The following is a 16,752-nucleotide window of genomic DNA, read 5'->3' as shown; positions in this document are numbered from 1 at the left end:
TATTTAGATAAGTTGATTTTAAAGGTTGTATTAAGCATTACAATAAATAACCTTTTGGTTCTTAACCTTTTTTTAGTGTCGCTTTCACCCTCTTAACAATGAAACATATAGAAGTATGTCTTGGTACCGGTGGCCGGTGGGTCTTATGTGAAGTTTGTATGTGCAGGGTTTGGTGAAATAATGGGTACACTTGCGAGAATTGGTTTTTTCGATACTGAAGTTAGTTCAATTCTTACGAATAAAGATAGACCTACTAGCACTTGAATTTTGCAAAGAGGAAAAGGCTGCGACCAGGACAACTAAAGCAATAATGTAAGTACAAAATTTTTAGTTCCATTGTTTTTAAATTTTTTTTTTTAATTGTTAACAAGTTTTCAATTTTCTTATTGCATCAGATTTTTGGGATTTTATGAGCAAATGGAGATACCTTCATCATGCCGAAGTGCCTTTGATGTCACATGCCTCCTCATGGAACAAAGATTAGCCTATACCAGCACAGAACATGTAAATTATCAAAATTCTGAAGATACTTATGAAAATCAAATAACTTAATGATGTTACTATGTACTAGTTGATATAACAGAATGTACTTATTTCAGGACATGGTTCTTTTGCATCATGAAGTAGTGGTAGATTTTCCTAATGGTCGTCCTATTTTATAATGTATTATTTTTATTTAATCTCTTTTAAAATTATAAAGAATGTTATTAGTGTAACTAAGATATGCTTAAATTATACAGCTTTTACTCACCAAAAAGATTACAAGTACTGGTGTCTTGAGGCCTATAGATCCAGAAGTTTATGAGCCAGGTAATATCTTTGCACTTTTATGGTTAAAGTTTATTTATTGAATCTTGTTAGATAATGGAAACTTTATATCATCAATATCAATAACATTGTATCAAGTTGCTTACTTTCTGCTTATAATTCGCAGCACTTGAAATCTTGCACGCTTACAGTTTCAACATACTGGAGAAGATTGAGTAGCAACAACTAACTCTCTTCCGATTCTTGAATTCGTGATATCATATGTGACATTCGATCATGTAATTATGTAAATATGAATAATTTTCTCCTTTTACATAGTCATTATTGTGTCTTGGTTATTATAACCAACCAGAGTTAAAGGAATGGTATATGATTGATCAAATTCTTGCTTCTTGCAAGATTACTACACAATTATGTTTGTTATGTTGAAAGTTCCCGACTTTACATGAAAATAAACGCACACTCAATGGATTCATGTTGTGAATGGGTTGACCCATAATGGGTGATCATGTTTGGCTTGTTCAGGTTAGGTTGTTGATTAACAAGTTGACCCACCAACCTTTTTACAACCACCTGCAACATTTCTACAGTACTTTTAACCAGTTAATATTTATCAAGATTCAAACTTTTCATACAGATTGTTAGCAGAAGTACTTGCAGTTCAAAATTATAACAAAACAAGGTAATATAGCACTAGGGTCTTTAACAAACAATTGGTTAGATTTAACTCCACCTATAGAATCATATTCACCTTCATAGTTACTACTATCAAGCATGTTATCAGTAACTCTTCCAGTAATTACTCGACAAACCATAATAGCAATCTTCGCACTCATTGTTTCTACATTTGCATTTGTGTTTGCGTAAGCGTTGACAATATCTTGACAATTTGAGGTCAACCATATTCCACTTTTCTTCTTTGCCGTGTAAAAATCTGATTTTAGTATGCTGCAGATACTGCAATTCGAGTCTTTACAAAGCTTAGATGTTCCAAATTGCTTGCACGAGGTGAGTTTAGTACCATAAAACAGTAACTGCTCGTTACCGTCAACCATGTTTCTTGGATGTTTGTGATAATGTTCGTAGGCTCTGTTCTTGACGTCTTCTCGAAATTTCTCGAATCTTTCTAAAGTTTCCTTTGAGTTATTTAGCTTAAATACTTGCTTTATGTTTATCGAACATCGTGTGGTATCTGTTGATGTTGCTCTGAAGATCCTCTCAACGACATTTCTTGAAGAATCCCCAATCTCGAGCATTGTTTTACCTGATTCATCACTGTTAGAGATCCAACTTTGAATAAAGTGTCCATTTTGACCCAATTACCTATAAATGGGTCAATGTGAATACACTCTTTTTTTTTAAACAGCCAAAACACACACCCTTTTTGTCCACGGCGGAACTCGAATTCAGAACCTTAAGGTTGATGAGTTCCCTTTGACTAGTAAGGGGCTGCTAGTTGTAGCGCGCATTGTACTAGTGAATAGGAAAAGCGAATTGAGATTACTAATGACGGATGGAGGTTGAGGATAGAACATGTTCGGTCCCTCGCCCTTATCTCCTTCGATACTGCTAGGCCCTTTGGTCGATGTGGATATATTTAGGGTCTAAAGTCCCTAGATTGTATTGAATTGAATAAAATTATCCATTTCGACCCATTTACCTACAAATGGGTCGATGTGGATATACTTTAGAGTTAAAAGTCCCAAAAATGTATCCAAAGTATATGATTACCAAATTCATCAAACGAAAAGTACATGAAAATATGATTATCAATTTCATAAAACATTGTTATTCTATCAAATCTTTAAGCTACATTATCATTTCGCGTGATTGTATTTAAAATTACAAACGTGCTAGAAGTAACCCAAATCGATGTTTTGAAGAAAAAACTCACCGGGAAACAAGTTTCTTGTGTGGTGTTGACCAAGTTCTTTCTCATCTTGCGACTTTTTTCTTTGACCGCGGGTTCCATGCATTATGGATCTTTCCTCAACTCGAATCACATCCGTCCGCTTGCCCCCACAGCTCGCGTTGTCCCATAACAAAGCACAAAACGCATGCATCGCAATTGCAGCAGGCCTATAATTCAGCTAAAATTTGTTCAGGAGTGATCAAGATTACAAATGGTAAATATAGAAGTGTTGTAGTATGTTGCAGAATCAGTTAGGTGGAAAATTGCATCTTAAAGTGGATGATTAGATTTAAGTTTGGGTGGAGGTACTGACCTTACGTGGCTGCATAAATGGTTTTTTAGAAGAGACCAAAAGAATATGATTACAATGTTTTTGTATCTATCTATTTACAGCATTAAATGACTGTCTTACAAGATACACCCTTGGGGCAGTGTTACTAGTACATTCTCGTATTCTTATATAATAACGACAGCAACGTATATATACATGTTTTTTGTTTTGTTTTTGTATTATTACTTTTAAATATAATATAAATATAAATAAAATATAAAAGGGAATTATTAAACATGTTCATATAACACTGCCCCTTGACGACAGTTTATGGAGATGGTGCTGGGATTTTTTTTATTTGGCTGTATAGTAAGAGACAAATAAGGACCATAAAAAATTTATGTTTTATGTTTTCATTCAAGATTCTTCATTCTTCTTGACATACCGACTTCAATAAAATTGTAATTTTGTGATAGCATTAATTTAATATATTCATTAAAAAAAAAAAACAGTTTCGCAAGATTTTCAGCCAATTTTTCCACAAATTTAACCCAGATTGGGCTAGTTAGATTAGATTTTAAGTCCAAAAGATGTATATTTGGGAAGGACACCCCGACCATGTGTTTCTTTTGGAAACCCACTAGACCCCACCCTGAAATAGACCCCACCCTGAAAGAATCGGATGCCGGAAAATTATCTCCACCGGGTCCCACACATGTGACAGGAGCAATCATCATCCCACTGCCACAAGAGTTGTAAATTCTTGCCGTGACTGGGGATTGAATCTGCACCAATTTTAAGTCCAAGCTTTCACATGGTGGATACTTGCTTCAAAGCTACGGGTACCACTAAGCTATTACTACTAGTTAGATTAGATTTTCACACAATCTGATTGGATTAATTTTATGATAACTTTTTTAAATTTGAAGTTGATATAGGTACGACCCCAATAAGCTCAAGTCAAGTTCAAGCTCAAGCTCGTCAACCTAAACCCAGTTATTTGTTGCATCCTTGCATATCTGTGTTTAACCAACCTTGGGATCAAATAAATGATAAGTTCACCTGTAGTACACTAATTATGTACCAACACCCTTGAAGTAAGAGAGACAATTAGTAGTCGATGGTCACAGTTGTAAAATAAGTAAATAACCACAACACTCCCTGAATTCGAATACTACATATACATTCAGACATAAATATTCGAAACAAGACGTCCCTTACAATTGTTACAGTCACAACTTCCATTGATTTTTTACCCCGAGTCTGGCCTACAAACCTGATACACAAAATCTAACAAAAACTTAAAATACCGACTTAAAAAGGTATACCCCGTTACACACCCCTTGATTACGATCTAAACAACATTGTTTTCTTTTATCACAAACTGTTAAACAAATTTAACATTGTACAGTTTTAGCCCAACTCTGAGATATAGTACACCTAACCTGCAGCTAATAATAAGGCAGAAGTACAAAGAGATGCCGTCTTTGACCAACTTGTGACAAATTTGTGAAATTTCTGCAGCCTTTTGACCCCTGTTGTTGCCACATGGTAACGAAGCAGCACTGTTTTATTTCATTTTTTTCACGAACATATTACGGTCCCATTACTATTCTTCCAAGATTTTGCGGGTACGGATTTGAAGTATAGTTAAGGGTAGTAGTGTCATTATTACAGCTCTCAACGTCATTCTGTCGAGTCCCATATACGTCATTCCAATGGACAACTTTTCTGAAATTTGAATTTGAAACGTGTACTTGACTGAGGAGGGTAGCAGTAGTTGGTGGTTGTGATTGATTTGAATTTCTACTACCGACTACAAGATCGAGGCAGATGGCGTCGTTTTCTTCCAATCTAGACCGTTGATTTCCGGACCCTGTAAGATCATGGTTATTATTCTTGACGACAGGTACATCGTGATTGTGTTTTCCCTCGTATGCAGTTATGACCGCTTTAGGATCATGGGATGCCCTTTCTACATGTTTTCTTACGTTGCATCCAGCACTTGTACACTTGTAATAACTCCTACATAATGTGCCAATAAATGTTACCTCTTAGGTTATCTGATGAATCAAAGGTTTCAATCTCAACCCATTAAAGTACAAATGAGTTGAATCAGTTGTCATGTATCTCCAGTAAGTCAAATAAAAAATTTAAGTGGTCAAATGGTTTGAAACCCGGAAAAGACTCGCCCTCGCGGTAGAAACCCGGAAAAGCTCATCCATTATTAACCAAACCATACCCAAGTCTATGTCAACCCAAACCAAAAATGGCCGTTTTTAAACCGTACTAACTACCCAGCCCAACCGTTCAACCCATTTGAACCAGTATCAAAAATGGCATATCTCTGAACCAACCCTGTTTTGAGCTGTTACCCAAACCACCTGACCCACCCATCTTGTGACCTTTAGAATGGATGATTAACTAAGCCATCCGAGCAGCTACTTAATTTTTTATTCTTTCTCTGAAGTTGCATAAAATTGAGACGACCAAATAATAACTAAAGCAACGATACAGGACAGAAACAAGTAGCCTTTTTGATTTTGATGATATCATGCAATGAAATGAATACAAACCTGGGATTAGGGTTTCCTCGGACAACTTTTTGGCCATACTTACGCCAACGATATCCATCATCCAGTATATCAACCTCGCTGGTAGTTTGGACAACCACACGTGGTTCACGAATAGGCTTAACAACTGGGGTTATATCAAGGGTACCAAAATCGGTTCGCCTGATCACAAATACAAATCTCTGCATATTAGCATTTTAGGGTACCCAATATTATGAAATCATAGGTTTTCATCTAACTTTATCACCTTTTTTTCGAATATGGGTCATCATCATCATCAACCTCATCCGTACTGTCTTGATTTGCTTGTCTAGGAGATTGCAAAGGGGTTCCACTGGCCTCTGAGTTAAAATTCTGGCCATTATTTGCAGAGAGGCCTTCAACAAAGGGAAAAAAAAACAAATAGATATTATATAAGAATACAAAGTAATTAAATAGCAAAATGCATACACAACAATGGGAAGTAGAGAGGGCAAGATGCCCGGGTTGGACAGATCCCGTCAAAGATTAAAACTTTTTGCGCAGAAACCCTTTTTCCATCTTCTAAAATAAAATAAATAATTAAATAATAGATAATTATAACAAGTTGAACGAAAAAAAATCATATTACTCTTAATAACTTAGAGTTTATATCATAGGATATTCTATGCATTACTTTAAGTAAACTTTAAACCCCTTCGACTCATTTAATATGCTCCATATTAGCTAAAAAGTTCTATATGACATGACCCATTCTAAATAAAACAACTAACACAGATTAACCCAGTCATGTGTATATGCGCTGAGATTATGACTTCCGAAGCAACGAGATAACATGAAAAACTGTTCTGTTACCTGCTTGATAAGTTGCATGTTGGAATTTATCAGGATTTTCATCATGTATAGACATAAGAGCACCAGCACTAAATCGACGGCTAGGTTGAGGTTTAGGATGATCATGTGTGCCTTTATACACAATCTCTGTTATTTGTCCAGTATATGAACGTTCAAAAATCTTTTTGACTTCACAATTGGGATGTGTACATTTGTAATAACTTCTTGGATGTTCACTTCCTTTCACAACTTTCTGCCCATATTTTCGCCAATTATATCCATCATCTGATGACCTATCAATTTGAATCGCAGACCCAAGATCTTTCGGCTTCCCTGATCCATTAGTCTCTTCATGAGATATTGATGCATGTGCAGTATGACTTTGTTCTTTAGGTGATGACATTTCCCAGTTGCCTGAAGATGGGGATGCATACAATCGAGGCTCGTTTTGATTTTGATTAGGATTTATATTATGATTTTGATAGTGCCCACTTGGTTCGCCTTGTTGCAGGTTGGTACCTGCAGAAACCTTTTATACAACCAGTATTATAAATCTTTTAGCAAAGTCTTATGTTACATTCATAATAAGTCCTATGTTCACCAATTGGTTATTCTATTTTCTCAACATTATTTTTCACAAAATCAAACATTCAGATTAAAACTCGGTAATTGTTTACAATGAAGTTCAACAAATGACAACCCTGATACCACCTCCTTTAATTATACTACTAAAGGCATGTGATTCTTTATCTTAAGTACTTCGATCAGCGTAACTAAATTATAGAAAACTCTTAAGGATATTACAGAGGAACCTACGATGATAGAACTTATACCTAATATTAGCAAGACCTCCCTCATGTACAATTACAAAAATAAAGAAATGAGAGAAAAAAGAGTAAAACGCAAATTAATATCATCAGATGAGTTTTCAAAGTTCTTTTTTATTAGATGGAATAATTAATAATATACTTGTTATGTCCCCAACTGCAAACAACTTCAAAACAGCATATAACCCTGGCTTAAAAAAGGTAGTTCAGTAACTGATTAGGCCCATACCTGAAATCCTGCAGAAGAAATATGTGGATTTGATGTAGTTTGCGTGTGTGGTCTGAACTCAAAGAACCCAGAGTTACTATCATCCAATGTCTTTCTGGGAGAAGAACTTGACTCTACAGAGAACGCAGCAGCACCAATTGACCTTTGCATCAGCGTAGACTTAAAGAAAGAACCTGTAGTTGGAGATGGCTCTGCCTACAAGATTAAAAAAGGGAACTTTATAGACCCGTCTTCAATACGCTTCATAACTGTTTATTAAATAATTACCCCTTATTCGGTTGCAATCTTTTCACACAAGCTGAAACATGATTCGTAATTTCGTATACTCTTTAACATTTCAATAAAAAGTATACACAACTCACCTTAATCTTGATTCCTTGACTCAAGTAATTACTCAAAACAAACAAGACACATTAAAGGAAAGATGGCAAATCGCACCCAAAAAAAGGAATATTCATTCAGCATTGCAAATACACAACACCGAATATAAAAAAAAAAACTCAAAACGTATCTAAAAACACAGCTAATCCATATTATAAACTACAGTTGCATAAAGAAGACTTTGATGGGAAACAATATCATTGAAAGCATCAGAATACAGCAACGGTCCCAAATGACCATACACAAGCATATATATATTTGTAATATATTCTATTAACAATAAGCACTTAACATTAGATTCACATCATTCATTGCACTTAACATACAAAACATATCCTTCCTACATGTAAATAAATAAAAGATAAAGAGAATTATATCTGATAAAAACGCACTTTACAAGAAGCTAATTCCTTAAATTAGAAATTTAATTTTAATTAAATTAAAGCGCATCAATTAAATAAAACAAATTCTCCACTACGCCTACTCTGACCTAATTATTTTACTTTTATTTTATGCATTTTTCGATCTCTAAACAAACGCATCAAATTAAACATAATAACAATATATAAGAAACAACAAATTCTGAATCTATCAAATAATATACAAAGTATTACATCGAACGATTAAGAACAAAAAATTAGACCTTAATGTTAGTTAATAGGACCGGAGATTCGAGGAACGAGCTAGGGCTCAGACCGGGAGGTATGGTGATACAAGTAGACCTAGAAATAGGTAATTTAGCTGGTGACATGAGCTTGTATTTAGCACCTCCAGCAACGGCGATAGCGGATCTGGTTCCGGCGGCATCTTCGTCGTGAGACAGCTGAGATGCGGTGTCGACATTGGTAGTGGTGGTGGAGTGAGAGTGAGAAGAATGGTGGTGGTCATCCATGGCGGAAAACTAACTGTGATCCAGTTTTCTTTCAGGTTATGGTAATGGAAAGAGAAAAAGGGTTGAAAGTAACAAAGGGTAGTTTTGTAATTTTGTTTAGGGTAGAGTGTTGACTTACGGGATATAGCTTGTCTCATTTGTTTTTATTTATGTTTTTATTTATGTCAAATTATAAATTAGATCGTGACGAGTAAAAATGGTGGTTTTTTTGGTAAAATTATGATGTGGCAAAGTTAGGGGTTAGGCCGGAACATATAGCTCGTGAAAGAGCCTGCCACCTATCACTAGCAAGTGGCGGTTATAGGCAGCAAATCGCTAGCAGGCTCGTCTGTTATGCCTGGAACGAACATCTCACGGTTTAACTAGATCCCGCATGTCTTTGAATGTGTGTGACATTTTGAACTTTTTGTTTTTTCTTAAACCGATATATAACCGTTTAAGTTATTTTAAAATCATTTATTTTATCCTTCAAATATACATAGTCTCATAACCATTTTCTTACTCAATACTACCATTTTAACAATTTATACAATCTATTTTTCCATTTCATTTCATACAAAAAAATGTCTCAACCAAACAATAACGATTTTTTCAACCATATGCTCAATAATCCAATCCCGTCATCAAACAATTCGTCATCGAATCAAGCTTGCAATTCTTCACCAAGTCAAACTAGTTTTTCACAATTCGCACCAAATCAAAACGGTTTTTATCAACAACAATTCATTTCAGCACAACAACAACTATCATTTCACAACCCATATTTTTCACAACAACAATCATTCTCATACCAACAACAACAATTCTTTGCACAACAAGCACCATACATTCTACAAAATTTAAACACAACCGACTCTTGAAACCGTACCCGAAACACAATCCGAAACCGAACAATAAAAAACAAAAAGAAAAGGTAAGAATAAAGTATTCGTAGGTGAAACAAGTGAACGCCCGAGATGTCAACTTATGCATTGGACTCCGGAAGAAGAAAAAAATTTTGGCGGAACGTTGGCTGATTCTACGAAAATTTATGGCGGAACGAGCTAGGGCTCATACCGAGAGGTATGGTGATACAAGTAGATCTAGAAATAGGTAATTTAGTTGGTGACATGAGATTGTATTTAGCACCTCCAGCAATGACAATAACAAATCTGGTTCCGACGGCATCTTCGTCGTGAGATAGCTAAGTTGTGGTGTCGACATTGGCGGTAGAGTGACTGTGAGAAGAATGGTGGTGGTCATCCATGGCGGAAAACTAAATGTGATCCAGTTTTTTTTTTCAGGTTATAGTAATGTTAATGGTAATGGTAATGAAAAGAGAAAAAGGGTTGGAAGTAACAAGGGGTATCACTACATTTAGTAGATAAGGAGAGTGATGTCGAAGTTAACAAGGATGATATGGCTTGTTATATGGTGTCTGGTAAACAATATGAGGGGGCAAGCACTCCCGGTATTAATAGTTCCAGTGATTAGTATTGCAGCATAGAATATAAGGGGGTTGAACCGCCTCCCTAAACAACAAGAGGTTCAAGATGTTGTATTAAGTGATCATCTTAGTGTTTGTGCGATTTTGGAGTCTCATGTAGCCATTGATAGATTGAGTAGGGTGTGTAATGTGGTATTCCCTCACTGGAATTGAACGTCTAACTAAATTGTTTGCAATCATGGTACTCGTATTATCCTAGGGTGGGACCCTTCTGTGATTCGGCTTATGGTGATTATGGCAAAGGAGCAAGTTATTCATTGCATCGTTTCACTAACAAATGGTGGTATGAAATTTTTTGTGTCTTTTATTTGTGTCTTTGAACTTAGAGGACTCCACCACTTGTACTTCTACTATCCATATTGCTACAAGGGAGTTCAGAGAGAGTGTGGAAGAGATTAACATGGAGAATGTGAACTTTACTGGTTTACATTTTACATGGAATTAACGTCCGCATGCGGATGGTGGCACTCTGAAAAAGATTAACCGGCTCATGGTGAATGATCGATTTGTTGAAGAATACACGAAAGCATATGTGATATTTCAACCGTATAGGATTTCGGATCACTGTCCAATGGTCCTTAAAGTTCCTCATCGTAGTGAGATAAAGTCGAAACCGTTCAAGTTTAGTAATTATGTGGTTTTGCATGATGAGTTCAAGTCCACTGTGGAAAATGGGTGGGAAAAGGAGGTTGAGGGTCATATGATGTTTCGTATGGTGAAGCGTCTCCGCATGCTTAAGAAACCTATCAGAAAATTAATGTGGAAAAGGGAAACATTCATAAACTGGTTCAAAAAGATCGAAAAGAGATGGATGAAGTGCAAAGTGAGTTAGATAAATTTCCTGATTCAATTGAGCATAACGAGCGTGAAAGTGCAAAGTTAAATGAATTTAATATGACTCTTCTTGAAGAAGAAAAATTTCTTAAACAAAAGGCGAAAGTTGAATGGTTACGTGTTGGTGACTCGAATTCGAGTTACTTCCACAAAGTTGTCAAAGGGCGTCAAAACTGTAGCCATATTAATGTTGTTTTCGATCGCAATAATTGTTTGATGGAGGGGTCTGATGTCCATCAAGTGTTTTCCCAACACTATGAGGAATTTTTGGGTGTGGCTGGTACTTGCGATTGAATTCACAATCCGGGTACATTATTTCATAAAAAGATCAGTACTGAAAAAGCTAAGCATATGGTCCCCCCGTTGACTAATGAAGAGATAAAAAAATGTCATATTCAATATTGGGAATGATAAAGCGTCGGGTCCTGATGGTTATTCCTCGGCATTTTTTAAAATTGTGTGGGATATTGTTGGTTACGATGTTTGTTCCAGGGTGAGGCAATTTTTTACGAATGGGCAACTCTTATCCGAATTGAATCACACGATTATTGCTTTATTGCTGAAAGTTTAAAGTCCTTCGAAGGTAAAAGATTATCGCCCGATATCTTGCTGTAATGTATTGTATAAGTGTATAAGCAAGATTATTACAAAATGGATTACATCTAGTTTGGAGGACATTGTAAACGAAAACCAGTCGGCGTTCATTCCGGGCAGGAGGATTGCTGATAATATTCTTTTAACTCAGGAATTGATGCGTAATTATCACCCTGATCAGGAGTGTCGAGATGTGTTTAAGGCTGATATTCAGAAGGCCTATGATACTGTTGATTGGGACTTCTTACGAGAGATTCTTGTTCACTGTGGTTTCCATAAAGTCATGATTAAATGGATTATGAAGTGTGTCACACCCACTTCCTTTTCAATTGCGATAAATGGGATTTATACGGATACTTCACAGGCAAGCGAGGTCTTAGACAAGGTGATCCTATATCGCCATATTTATTCACCCTTGTTATGGAAGTTCTATCGCTTATACTTCAAAGAAATGCTAGACAAGCTGATGCTTTTAGATTTCACCCTAGGTGCGAAATGTTGAAGCTTATTAATGTTTGTTTTGTTGATGATTTGTTTTTTGTTTTCGCATGCGGATTTAAACTCTGTTAAGGTTATCTCTAACGCTCTTGATGAATTTAAGAAGTGCTCTGGCCTCACGCCTAGTATCCCTAAGAATACCGGGTTTTTTTTTCTAATGTTTCTTTTAACGTGAAGAATCAGATTTTAGCTTTAATGCTGTTTGAAGAAGGAACTTTACCGGTTCGTTATCTAGGTGTTCCTCTTATTTCTTCCCGTCTTTTAAACCGTGATTGCAAACCTCTAGTGGAGATGGTGAAGAACCGAATCCAAGATTGGAAGAATAAGTTCTTGTCATTTACTGGTAGGGTCCAATTAATTTCATCCGTTCTCGTATCCATGCAAGTCTATTGGTATTCGGTGTTTATTGTTCCGGATAATGTCATAAAAGATATTGAGAAAATGATGAGGGGTTTTCTTTGGTGCCAAGGCGAGATGAAGAAAGGCAAGACGAAAGTTAAATGGAATGGCGTTTGTCGTCCAAAAAATGAAGGCGGTCTTGGTATAAAAAGACTCAAAAGGTGGAATGTGGAGTTGATGGCTTCATATGCTTGTCGCCTTTTATCGTATAAACAATCCTTATGGGTTAGGTGGGTACATGCTTACCGTATTAAGGATCGAATTTTTTAGGATGTTGTGATTCATCCGGATGCTAATTGAAGTTGGCGAAAGATTCTTCAAATTCGAGACATTGTATGTAATCATTTTATCCATTCAATTAAAAAATGGAAAAAAACACAGCAGCCTGGGTGGATATATGGGCAAGTCATACTCGATTACTGGATATTTTGTCTCGAAGAGAGATCATTCGGGCAAGTTTTAGTTCAAAAATAAAAGGTGTGCGATTTGCACCAGAATGGGTCATTGTGTAACGACCCTGGATTTTCCAACGTTTATTTATTAATAATTATTATTATTAATACGTGTGATTAAACGAATGTATATTATTACATTTACATGTTGCCATGATTGCCCGTACTTGACTTTAAATGCCCGAAACGTCTTTGTGACACACGAAACTTGCACGAATAATATTTTCAAGTATTATTTACATTCATGATTAAGTTTTATTAATCATTTTGATTAACTATGGTTAACTAGTTAATTACTTGGGCTTTTATTGGATTTACTTGTTTGTTACTTGAACTTGGGCCTTCATTAGTGTTAATGGACTTTAAAAGCCCACCCTACTTCTTTAATGGACTTACTAGCCCATTCTTACATGTAAGTATCACATTTAGTTACAACTAGCTAGTTTTATACATGAGGAATCTAGTTACAACTCAATCCCCATGCATGCACCTCTTGTAACCACCTTTTAAGCTTTAACACATGAAGAACTAGTGGACTAATCCTCTCCCCCCTTTTTCCCTCCCAACCGTCGGCCTCCAAGGTGTTAAGGGGGTTTTGTTTCATTTTTTTTTACTACTTCACTCACTAATATCCTCACATTTCTCTCATTTCAAAACACACACACAAAACACTTTCAACTTTCTCTATTTTCTCTCTAAGTTGTAAGTAACTTGAACTTCTTTTCTCTTCTTCTTTTCTTGTTAAAACCGAAACCAAGAACACATGAATCATCATCATCTTTTGTTACTTGTTGTTGTTTACTTGATTATTGTTTAATTACTTACTAGTTGTTAATGTTGTTGTTATTCTTTACTAGTTACAAGAATCAAACTCTTTAGTTTCATTCTTCATTTTATCTTGTAATTACAAGAACACACAAGAACTAAACTTACTAGTTTATGTTCTACATATGTTGTTTCAAAAGATTGTAAGTTCATGGTTGTAAATCATATTTGAAGTTCATGAAGTACACTTTAAAGTTTACTTTCTAAAGATCAAGACTTAGGCTTGAATCTTTAAAGTATGAACAACCTTGAACTAACTAATTGTTTACTTAGTTTATTCTTTACATTATGCACTTTAATTTCATGTTTGTTGGTTGTTATTGGTCAAATGTTACTAGTTAACTTTGATCTCATTAATCTTGAACTAAAAGTTAACTTTGAAAGTTCAAGAACATGTAAGTAAGTTTTCGTTAATTATAACTTTGTACACTTATGTTAGATCTAGACTTTTGAGTCTTGGATCTTCAAGATCAAACTAAGAACTATGTTTTACAACTTAAGATCTTGATTTCATAAGTTCACTTTCAAGTTTGTAACTTATTATTAGTTTTAAAGTTCATGTATGTGTTAGATCTAAGACTTTGATGTAACTTTGGTTCATCAAAACACTTGCAACACTTAAGTAAGTTGTGCTTCATGTCTTAGACTTACACTTGGGTTATGATGGTCAAACCTTGGTGAAAATGATGCAAACACATCAATGAGTTGTACACTTGAAGCTATATGCATCAAGGATGAGAACCATCATAAGCATCGAGCACCAAGAACCACCGGAACCTACTGACCCTACTGTTCTACTCTTTCTGTGTCTGACCCGTATGACCTGGGATACTGTAATTATGATTTTCAGATATATCTGTTCGAGTAGATAACTTTTCATATAGGACTCGTCTTAATCCGAGTTACGGTTTAGGATTTATGACCCTCCGATCGTCACTATGTCCATTTAACGTTGTGCTGAAAATTCTGACCTACTCACACTTAGACCGTCGCCACGGTCAAACGAAGATTAGTTTGCTTCTGTAATTTTTACCACACTTAAAGGACTCATATACGGAGCCATGGCCACTGGTATCACCTTATTTCAGTAGGTATAGAGGCCGTGGTGACTGACCGAACTCAGCCTTTGTTTTAAACTCTTTTCATGAACGAAACTTACTTTACACCTTTTGTTTGATGATGAATTATGATGACCCTTAAGACCTTATTTACATACTTTTAAACCTATTCGTACGATTTACTGACTTAGTACTATTTGACTTAGGTTGAGGACCCGTTTGGACAACCTTCATTACTTGCTTACTTTCCGAGTCATACCTTACCGCTACTTTATCATTGTGAGTTATAGCATTCCCTTTTTACTTTAACTTATTTTGGAAACTGAGAATACATGCGGATTTTATGTTTTACATACTAGGCACGAGTACTTAAACTTATATATGTGTGGGTTATATAACGGCAGAAACATTCCCTTTAGCCCGGTAACGTTTAGTCATTGGTTTTTGAACCGGTGAACGCGAATCTTAGATATGGATCCATAGGGTTTGACATCCCCACTCGGGCTAGTAGCGCTAGCATTTAACGAGTGTTTAATACTTCGTAAACATATGCACTTGCCAAGTGTACTTTCAGGGGGTATAAACGTTAAGTTAGTTACCGAGTGCCCACGGTTAACATATACTTTATCATACTGTTTTGAAACGCTCTTTGTAGCACTGAAATCTCGTGGCCTACCTTACATACTGTTATACTTAAACTATAGCTCACCAACCTTTGTGTTGACATTTTTAAGCATGTTTTTCTCAGGTGCTTAAGGTTACTTCCGCTGTGTACTAATCTTGCCGTAGACACCCGCTGCTCTAGTGTTATCACCGCATGAACTGTTTATCTTGCATTCAAACTTTAATACATTTGAAACTATGTTTTGTAACGACCTAAGGGTCATATACATTTATTCATGCTTGCTATTCGTAGAAGCATACTGTTGGTGTAAAACATTTGATGTCGATTATGACGTCACCTTTCTATCGTGAATGCAACTTCTTTTATTACAGCATGTAGTACTTAACCTTGTAATGATCCTGTTGCTGATGATTCGTACACGATGGTTTTGTACGGGGCATCACATTTGGTATCAGAGCATTGGTTGTAGGGAATTAGGTTGCATTAGTGAGTCTAAGACCGACCCGAGTAGGATTCACTAATAGGACTAATCTACAACTTGCTAGTTTACTTGTTTCCGCTGAACTTACTGCATGCTGCTGCTTACTTTTACTGCTATGTGCCGTATGCTACTACATGATTTCACTACTGTATGATATTACTTGCTTTCGATTGCATGCTACTTCTGTACGATTCGTTATTATTGCCATGCTACTTATTGTTATACATGATTTAAACTGTTGGCCTAATACGTGCTTGCTTTATGACTTACTGAGATGAAAAAATTTATTTTTCCTTGTTCAGATGTCAGATACTCCACGTGCTATCATTTTGGGCAGTTCAGACTCGTCAGCCACCCCACCTGCTGCTGCTGCCGACACACCGATCCCGCTACCCACGAGTGACCCCGGCGCTTCATCTTCCGGGACTAGCAGCCAGGCGCCTGCCCCGGTGGTTACTTCTAGCAGAGCCCAGGACCCTTCGGAGATTCCAGCTCCATCTGCCCCCGGACCCTCAGGATCACAGCCCCGCTCCGGTGCGATTGTGATTCCCGCGGAGTTCGGGGAAGGTCCTTTCCGTAACCGGTATCGCCATTGGTGCCGACGCGCCCCTGATGGACGTCTCATTTCGATCGGACCCGCTAGGTACAGACAGATGATGGCCGCTCAAGGACGGCCAGTTCAGCCACCCGTACAGCCACCACATGATTCGGACGACCCGTTGTAGTGACCCGAACTTTTCCATGTTTATATATATTAATTGAGATTTATATTTACATGATTAAATGTTTCCAACATGTTAAGCAATCAAACTTGTTAAGACTTGATTAATTGAA

The 16,752-nt window shown here is 36.4% G+C and overlaps 3 protein-coding genes across 3 annotated transcripts; 1 reads left to right on the top strand and 2 right to left on the bottom strand.

The window, feature by feature from the left end:
* Positions 1 to 1,409: 1,409 nt before the first annotated feature.
* Positions 1,410 to 2,875, bottom strand: LOC139888114 (uncharacterized). The gene is made up of 2 exons (XM_071871147.1): positions 2,663 to 2,875; positions 1,410 to 2,032 (listed from the first exon to the last, which is right to left on the bottom strand). Exons 1-2 carry the CDS (start codon positions 2,829 to 2,831, stop codon positions 1,410 to 1,412), a joined length of 792 nt encoding a protein of 263 aa, XP_071727248.1. The 5' UTR covers positions 2,832 to 2,875.
* Positions 2,876 to 4,115: 1,240 nt separating this feature from the next.
* Positions 4,116 to 8,730, bottom strand: LOC139891208 (probable WRKY transcription factor 20). The gene is made up of 6 exons (XM_071874160.1): positions 8,418 to 8,730; positions 7,394 to 7,588; positions 6,359 to 6,866; positions 5,772 to 5,901; positions 5,528 to 5,686; positions 4,116 to 4,976 (listed from the first exon to the last, which is right to left on the bottom strand). Exons 1-6 carry the CDS (start codon positions 8,664 to 8,666, stop codon positions 4,547 to 4,549), a joined length of 1,671 nt encoding a protein of 556 aa, XP_071730261.1. The 5' UTR covers positions 8,667 to 8,730; the 3' UTR covers positions 4,116 to 4,546.
* A 499-nt stretch (positions 8,731 to 9,229) lies between these two features.
* On the top strand, positions 9,230 to 12,747 carry LOC139888112 (uncharacterized). The gene is made up of 10 exons (XM_071871146.1): positions 9,230 to 9,371; positions 9,950 to 10,000; positions 10,352 to 10,435; positions 10,479 to 10,574; positions 10,668 to 10,867; positions 10,921 to 11,266; positions 11,403 to 11,479; positions 11,570 to 11,849; positions 11,945 to 12,093; positions 12,256 to 12,747. Exons 1-10 carry the CDS (start codon positions 9,230 to 9,232, stop codon positions 12,745 to 12,747), a joined length of 1,917 nt encoding a protein of 638 aa, XP_071727247.1.
* Positions 12,748 to 16,752: the final 4,005 nt, after the last annotated feature.

This window comes from Rutidosis leptorrhynchoides, chromosome 2 (assembly GCF_046630445.1).
Source record: "Rutidosis leptorrhynchoides isolate AG116_Rl617_1_P2 chromosome 2, CSIRO_AGI_Rlap_v1, whole genome shotgun sequence".
In the NCBI taxonomy this organism is placed as follows: domain Eukaryota; kingdom Viridiplantae; phylum Streptophyta; class Magnoliopsida; order Asterales; family Asteraceae; genus Rutidosis; species Rutidosis leptorrhynchoides.
The sequence above is the reverse complement of the archived record's forward strand: the minus strand, read 5'-3'. Positions and strand labels throughout refer to the sequence as shown.